Here is a 9223-nt window from a genome sequence, read left to right on the forward strand (position 1 = left end):
CAACGAAAAAATAAAATAAATAATAAATAAACATTCATGAACAGAAAATTGTCCTCCGTAGAAGACGAAAACATCTTATTCAAACCATAATCAAACAACGAAAAAATAAGAAATAAATATTCATGAACAGAAAAATTAATGTCCTCCCTGAAAAAAAAAATCTTGTTCAAATCGCCGGTCCTCGAATACCCTCCCCACGTTGAGGTTCTTCTACGCCACCACACCCTTCCTACGTTCATTGCAATTTCGGAAATAAAATTAAAGACAAAGTAGTCATATAAATTTTTTTAAATAATTTTTAAATTTTTTAAAAATTTAGAAATTAAATTTATGTATTAAAAATTTTAAATTTAACAATTGAATAAGCTCTGCCACCGAAAACGTGTTAAGTTTTGAATCCACAACTTCATGTTTTAATAGATAGCATGTATAAACACTACTAGATACTTATTGCGGTATATATGTATAAAAAAATTACTCTCTCCCGAATTTCAGTCTTTCAAAAATTTACACTAAAAATTTCTTATTTATTATCCTATTATTTAAATTTATTATCTAATTTTTGTAAAAAAAACATGTAAAAGTTGATGGAAAAAGAGTAATCGAATAAGGATGTAATTGACAAAAGTTATTAACTTTTTTTATACTTAAAAAAATGTAAAGACAAAACAAAAAAGAATTATATTTTGATACGTAAAATATATCCGAAAAATCAACAAGTAAAAAGGAAGTAAATTGAAGGGGAACGCAATTCACCAAAAAAAAAAATTGAGGGAGACTATTAGTTTAAATTTGGATGAATTGATTACCTTTAATATTATAAAATGAGATTTGTTTTGTGAGAAAAAAAAAACTACGGAAGGACTAAATATTTGAAAAGGAGGGAGAAAGTGTGATATATAACTTATGCAATATCATGTGAAAAATAATTTTTTATGACTTTCTCTTTTGTTCCGAATTCTTTTGATGTTATATATTCCTATTGCGCAATTACTATTCTTATTCTATAATTACTTCACATTAAATATTTCTTAAACATAAAAAAATATGATTTGGAGAGTAATTTATAGTACAAATATCGTTTTTCTAATAAAAAAATTGAAATAACCATTTTAATAATATCATAATAATAACCCTTTTTAGTATACATTTGTAATTTTTAATTTACTAAAAAAAATTATAAAAGAGGCCTTCTAACGAGATAACAAAAAAAGACTAAATTAAAATAAAAAAAAGAATTAAAAGATTAATTTAATTTTAAAACTAAGGTTATCCTCGACCTATATATATAAAGATATTTGTTGATCTTGTTTTGGAGGTAGTGGGTGTTAATTATTGTAGTGGTTGTCTTGTGAGTTTTGAGTGATGGCAGTAGAAGCAGTTTTGTCAATTGCTGTGTCAGGGCTGCTGAAAGCTGTTATGGAACAAAAGAGCAAAGCCTCTATGTTCGAACAGAGCTTGAGGAACCTCCAATACATTCTGGAAGGAATAGCTCCGGTGATAAAAGATATAGATTATAGAACGTCTGAACAAGGAGTTGGGGTATTCAAAGGAGGGGCTGGAATCAGTAATAGACATGATAGAAAACGGCAAAGATCTTGTTTGCAATTGTTCAAAAGTCCACAGGCTGAACTGTTTGTCGAGGGCTCGTTACCAAGGTGAGCTAGCGGGTCTCTCAGACTCGGTTTCCAAGCTTACCAAAATTCTCTTCAAGGCTTACAGTGTAAGGGAGCAGATGATGATGCATAAGCATAATATGTTAAATAGCGCGTTGCCACTTCATGAGTCTTCTTATTCTAATCCTCAACCTTACATGCTCGTTGCTCGGACTCTCTTCATTGCTTGGGGAGACGATCCTAGCTATTGGACCTGGACTTCTCATCCAGATGACAGGTAATTCATTATTTCTTAATTAATCATTGATTTTATTATTACTTTTATATACATAAAAGTATAATTGAGATCCAGATACTTTATATCTCTATTTATTTTATATAAGAAATAATTTAAGAATGATTATGTATAAATTATAATAAAAGAGGATGGAGGTTTTATTGAGATGGAAAACAAAATATAAAAAGAGAGGAAAAACACGAATTTGTGTAAATAGTGAAAAAAAATATTTACAAAAGAAATGTAACAAGCAATTATTTAAAGGGGGTTAAAAACTAATATTAGGATATACTAAGGGATCCAAAAGTGTTATATTATTCTTTTCTCTATTTTGTTTTTACTATCGACGGAGGAAATCAGGGGTCTCCCGTTTCTAAAAGAAAATACTTCAGGGAGGGAGAAGAATGGACGTGGTTAAGAATAATTTCTGTGTTGAGAATTTTGAGAGTCATCGAAGATAAAAGGATATTCTAAAAAATTGAATATTTAGAGTTTAAGGTAATTCTTGTAAAGAAAAAGAAAAGGACTTGCTTTAGTTTTGTGAGAAGATTTTATTAAATTTTGGTGAAAGATTCTTAAGTAAAACAAGAATTATTGGAACCTTCGTATTTACGTCTTATAGTGAATAGTAAAAAAATTTAAGTGTAAAATTAATTTTTATCTTAAATATTAAAATTTAAGTTAATCATAAAATAATTAATATTTAAATTGAAAAAATTTCATGTCAGAAAAATTAATGAAAATTAATGATAATTTGGATGTTAAAATGAGCTATTTTAACATCAAAAGTTAACATTGTTTAAAAAATGATTGAAATAGGTAAATAATTTTTTTTAAAGTATTAAAACTAAATAGAGTTAATTTTTGGAGAATAAAAACATATTTAGCTAAAAAAAATCTGTCAATAATTATATCAAATATTATATACATTAGTTATAATAAGATTAATAAATATATTAAACTCATTGTTGTATATACATTCTCTATGAACGACTTTTTTTTATTATAAATTAAAAAAAAAACAATTAACATAAAACTAAAAAAATACACCTAAACACATTCAACTATATTTATTAATTATTGATATAAATTATGTTTTAAGTTAAATACTTCATGCATCCCACATATATTAATTAACTAAAACAAAAAATTAACTAATTTATGTGTTCTTTTGTTCCATATATTAATATATATATATATATATATATATATATATATATATATATATATATATATATATATATGTGTGTGTGTGTGTGTGTGTGAGGAGGGTTCAAACGACACCGTGTAACTTTGACTAAGTGTTACATCACTCAATAACTTGATATTAATTTTGAATTTTGAAAATCCAACCGTTATATTGAAAATTCATATCTCTTAGATCATATATATCAAATTTTGTTAAATTTGAACAACAACTTGAAGGTAATCAAAATGTTTATATTTTAATGTATTTTGAAATAAATATATTACGTCAATTTTGTTTTATGAGAATTTTGTTTTATGAGAATGAAGTATCAAATCATCTTGATTAATATAAAATTTTGTATATATGATCTAAGATATATGAACTTTCAATATAATGGCTGGATTTTCAAAATTCAAATTTATTATCAAGTTATTGAGTGGTGTAACACTTAGTAAAAGTTACACTGGTGTCGTTTGAACCCTCCTCTCTCTCTCTCTCTCTCTCTATATATATATATATATATATAAATAAAATGTAACTTTGATATAATTACCTTAACTGTACTACACAGTTTTTAAAGTTTTCAGGAATTGCCTTTTATTTTCTTTAATTCAGATACTAATTAATATAATAATATGATAACATTAAAGTCATCTAATTTCAGAACTAGAATGATTGTTACACTGTATTTGATTATTGTTTGAAGTAGGGATTCGGAGGTGGCAGAACTTGTTAGTGTGTGTTGGCTGGAAATCAGGGGCTGGATCAAAACTAGCATGTTGCCCCGAAATACCTATTACGGGGCATACTTTGTGTTCAAGCAAAAGAGTGATGAAACCTACGGGTTCAAGAACCAGGCCATTGAGGTGTCGGTTAAGGTTGGTGGAGAAGGTGATGGTGATGGTGATGGTAAGAAGAAAACGGTGTACTTGGAAGGAGAAACACCGCCAAGGGCACGTCCCCATGGGTTACTTAACCGTGTTCGTTCTCGTTTAGTGGAAAATTATGATGCACCAAAACCAAAAAAGAATAATCCTTCTGGTCTTGCTGAAGTTGAGTATCCAAAAGAGAGAAGCGATGGGTGGATGGAGGTTGAATTGGGAGAGTTCTTCAGCGGCCATGGAAAGGCCAAGGAGGTGGATATGGGTGTGTACGAGACTAAGGATCTTCACTGGAAAAAAGGCATTCTCGTTCAAGGAATTGAAATAAGGGCTAAACCCAATTCCAATAATTAAAATACCCATGCCCCAATTTGCATATGTACTTTTGCTTGCATCTAGCAATTAAAATCAGCATCACTAAATCATCTGTTATCACTTACCAGAATCAGATGCCATTGGTGATCCACTTAAGTGTGTTGTATAAATAATATTTGGTGTGCATGTGTTAAGAGATTACTTTTGTTCTAGCTAGGTACCTGAAAAAAACCTTTCTTTGTTGGTAAACTTTCTGACCAGCAGCATGTGTATTGCATTAGTAGTGTGTACCAATATATTGTAAATTAAGTGTTCCAGCAGTGTTTGGGATGACACTATTGCAGTCTTGGATTAAGTTATGTTTGGCTTGAGTTGATTTCAAATTGATCCATTACTCATTGTAATTACAATAAAAAGAGCTTTTCGTAATATTTTTTTAAAAAAGAATATCTAATAGTTTATAAATGTTAATTTATTTTTATAATATATTATTAAATGTTGTATATAATTTATGTTACAAAATTTTTTTAATAAACATTTTTATATAATTATACAACATTTTTTTAAATGTCATCCAAGTGATATTTTTATAATATTTAAATAAATGTTACTAAGTTTTAGTTAATTTTATAAAATAATAATTAATTTTAATATAGATGTTGATATCACTTACACTTTATTGTTCTTAACCTCATATAAAATTTTTAACATTGATGACATTTTTAGTTAATCACTATCAAATATATATCAAATATCAAAGTTTATTTATATTAAGTATTATATATTTTTTATATGTTATTCATTTATTTGATGTGAAACTATAATTTAGAAAAATAATTAAAGATAAAAGAAATATAATTATTATGTAACATTTTTTTTTTAATGTAAGGCTTTAATTTTAAAAATAATTAAAAATAATATGCTGAGATAAAAAATATTACTTTATCTAAAATAATTTTTTTTTTAAAAAGTGCTACTAAGTAATAATTTATTTATTTAATTTATACAAACACTTTAACAAATATAAGTAAATATTATAAAGATGTAAAATGTAACCGTGAAAGCCCGATCCTAGGCAGCAATAATTCCATCAACATTTTGCACCTGCTAGCTCTCATCACCAGTCCTCTCCCTTTTCGACAATGTTTGAATTTCCAACAAGGATATCTATGAGCAGATTCTCAATGCTGGAGAAGATTCCAAAACTTCATTACCATACAGTCGCTTTTACACCTGATAAACTGAAATTCCTTACATGTGTAGAAGATTCCAAACCAAAGGTCTCGTGCCCATTTTTTCAAATCTTGGGGTTGCCACTTACTACTTTTATATTTCAGGTCAGTGCCTCATTTTTTTTTTTTCATCTCTGATCCCCACACCCTGTTTTTACATTTCAGGTCCTGCACTTATTGTTTTTGCATTTGGATCCCCACATTCATTCTTTTTTATATTTTGGGCCCTTACGTTCGTTATTTTTATGTCTTGAGTCTCTACACTTACACTTTTTGTATTTGTTCTTTTATAGTATATATATGGGGGAATGTTAATATACTCCTACTTATTTTTTAATGGGAGTATATTAGTAACCTATACCAAAATTTTATGACAAAAATGCCATTTATTTTTTTTTATTTGGTTAATTCGTACAAATGATATTATAGTAATTTAATTTAATTTAATTTTAAATGAAAATAAAATATTTTCTCTCTCTTATTAATTTTATTCTCTAATTCATTTATTTTTTCTATTAATTAATTTTTATTTGTTTAGAGAGATAAGAGAGAAATGAGTTAAAGAAGAAATTTAATAGGAGAGAGATAAATAAGTTAGAGAAAGAATTTAATAGGAAAAAGAAATGAGTTGAAGAAAGAATTTAATAAGAGAGAGAAATGATTTAGAGAATGAAATTAATAAGAGAAAAAAAATATTTTATTTTCATTTAAAATTAAATTAAATTACTACAATATCCTTTATACAAATTAACCAAATCAAAAGAAATGAGTGACTTTTTTGTCCTAAAATTTTGGTGTAGGTTGTTAACATACTCCCACTAAAATGACACTGGTGTAACTTTTACTAAGTGTTACACCGCTCAATAACTTTATATTAAATGTGAATTTTGAAAATCTAACCGTTAGATTGAAAGTTCATATCTTTTAGATCATATATGTCAAATTTTGTTAAAATTGAACAACAACTTGAAGGTAATCAAAGTGTTCATATATTAGTATATTTTGAAATGTATATATTACGTCAATTTTGTTTTATGAGAATTATTAAATGTAAATTTTATAAATCCAACCGTTAAATTGAAACTTCATATCTCTTAGATCATATATACAAAATTTTATATTAATCCAAGATGATTTGATACTTCATTCTTATAAAACAAAATTGGCGTAATATATTTATTTCAAAATACACTAAAATATGAACACTTTGATTACCTTCAAGTTGTTGTTCAATTTTAATAAAATTTGACATACACATATAAAGTGATATGAACTTTCAATCTAACGGTTGGATTTATAAAATTCACATTTAATATAAAGTTATTGAGCGGTGTAATACTTAGTAAAAGTAACACAGTATGTATATATATATAAGGGAGGTTATAATTATACCGGTGTAACTTTTACTAAGTATTACACCGCTCAATAACTTTATATTAATTATAAATTTTGTAAATTCAACCATTAGATTGAAAGTTCATATCACTTTATACGAATATATCAAATTTTGTTAAAATTGAACAACAACTTAAAGGTAATCAAATTGTTCATATTTTAGTGTATTTTGAAATAAATATATTACGTCAATTTTATTTTATAAAAATGAAGTGTCAAATCATCTTGGATTAATATAAAATTTTGTATATATGATCTAAGCGATATGAACTTTCAATCAAACAGTTGGATTTACAAAATTCACATTTAATATAAAGTTATTGAGCGGTGTAATACTTAATAAAAGTTACACTAGTGTAATTATAACTCTCTCTATATATATATAATAGATAATATTATATAATATTAATAATGGTAGAAATTATTTGTAATTTTTAGACTAAATTACATATTATCATTAATCAATGAATTTATAAAATATTGATAATAGTTATTATATGGATAAACTTAAATATTGATACAACGTGTACTTGATAAAATCTACTTTTATAATATATAAAAATAATAGATAATATTATATAATAATTATTAATGGCAAAAGTTACCTCTAATTTAAGCTAAATTACATATTATCATTAATCAAAGCTTCTAAATATTGACAATATTAATATGGATAAACATGCATATTGATATAACCCTAGAGATAGTTGGATGATAAAATGGGTAATGCTCTACAAATCGACTTATTAGCCCATCAAAAAATGACAGATCGAGTTAGATATTTTAGTCTATTATTATGTATTTGGCAAGTATATCAATTATCATAAGTAGGAAATTAGATAAAAGTTCACGTTATCGATACACATGGACTTGATACTAAATAGTTGAATTAATGAAAGTTAAGAATTATTCAACATGATATGGAAAAAAATTATAAAAGTAGAAAGCATACAATAAATTATGAAAGAGATTGATTCACTATCTTTCTCCATGTAAATCTTCTTAAATTTTCATTATTCAATATTAAAATTATATAATTAATTCAATAGTTTGCAATTATATTTAAATCTTAATTCTTTAGTCAAAAAATTCTAAGTTGTTTAATGAAAATATTAATTCCTTTGTAATTCTTGTTAAACAGCCCATATTAAGGTTAAAGATCAAAAGTTGACTAATAATGTTTATTTTATATCTAACAATAAATGTTATCAACATTTTACCTAGATTGTAATTCTAAAAAGGATTTTTTAACCCCAATTAAATTATGATATCATAAGGTTAATCAGGCATAACAAGCATTAAGCATAAGGTTAAAATAATTAACTAAATAAATATTTGTGTTGAATGAAAACACAAATAAATTACATAGGTATAATATTTATCTCAATCTTCAACAGTAAAAGACTTAGTCACTCATGACTAAGGATTATACAATAAAGATAGGACCTTCAAGTGATTTGTGACTGCCAAATTGCTTTCACACAGAATGCTATCTAGTATCTCTAAATTTATGCTCGTAAAAAAGTATCATTTTGAAACCTCCTGATGACTATTTTTTATAATATTTTTAATGAGCTTTTGTTTGTGCACTTTGGCTCAAAGTGCTCATGTAACTTGCTCTGAATGAGTTTTTTTGATCCTCTAGAGGTGCTCTCTGATTTGACTCACTTACAGTGCTTGTGTAGTCTTTGACTTAACTTGCTCATATCAAGTTTTTAGGAGCTTTAAGCAAATTTGTCCAGCTTAGAGCAAATCCAATTAATCTCAGAGTGGTGGTTTTCATTTAAGACTCATAGCTTCCAAATTATATTCTCAGTATGTTACATTTCACAAAAGAAAAATATGAAAAATATCTAATATTAAAATTATATTTTAAAATGAAATTAACTCTTGATTAAGTGTTTTGTGGCCAAAATCAAGATTTTAAAACATAAAGTATATTTAATAATTCCTAAAATGAATAAAAATTATATACATATTTGGCAATTATCACCTATCAATCCAACCCTCCTAACCCATTGGGCAAAATGGTAGGTTGGGATGGATTAGCTTGTCGGTAGGCATGGGAATTAGGGATGGCAAAAATATCCGCACCCGCGGGTATCTGTGAGTAAAATCCGCTACAGATAATAAATGGATAGGCTAATTGGATACCCGCGGATAATGGGGACGGATAATTTTTTACCCGTTTATAAATGGGGCGGGGGCGAGTATGATGATATTCATACCCGTGGGTACCCGTTTAATAATATTTATTAAATATCCTAATTATCCTTATACCAGATAACCCTAAAACTACACTCTCATCTTATTTTCTT

The 9223-nt window shown here is 26.5% G+C and overlaps 1 protein-coding gene across 1 annotated transcript; it reads left to right on the plus strand.

The window, feature by feature from the left end:
• Positions 1-1305: 1305 nt before the first annotated feature.
• On the plus strand, positions 1306-4661 carry LOC114915384 (putative F-box protein PP2-B12). Its single transcript, XM_029270062.2, has 2 exons — positions 1306-1893; positions 3792-4661. Exons 1-2 carry the CDS (start codon positions 1577-1579, stop codon positions 4315-4317), a joined length of 843 nt encoding a protein of 280 aa, XP_029125895.1. The 5' UTR covers positions 1306-1576; the 3' UTR covers positions 4318-4661.
• Positions 4662-9223: the final 4562 nt, after the last annotated feature.

Source organism: Cajanus cajan, chromosome 3 (genome assembly GCF_000230855.2).
Source record: "Cajanus cajan strain Asha chromosome 3, NIPB_CcT2T_4, whole genome shotgun sequence".
Taxonomy (NCBI): domain Eukaryota; kingdom Viridiplantae; phylum Streptophyta; class Magnoliopsida; order Fabales; family Fabaceae; genus Cajanus; species Cajanus cajan.

What these genes read in the sequence shown, in the direction of transcription:
- LOC114915384 (XM_029270062.2), top strand. Translation starts at nt 1,577, where the DNA reads ATGATAGAAAACGGCAAAGATCTTGTTTGCAATTGTTCAAAAGTCCAC. An exon ending in ACTTCTCATCCAGATGACAG is followed by an intron (nt 1,894 to 3,791) that starts GTAATTCATTAT and finishes TGTTTGAAGTAG; the next exon opens with GGATTCGGAGGTGGCAGAAC.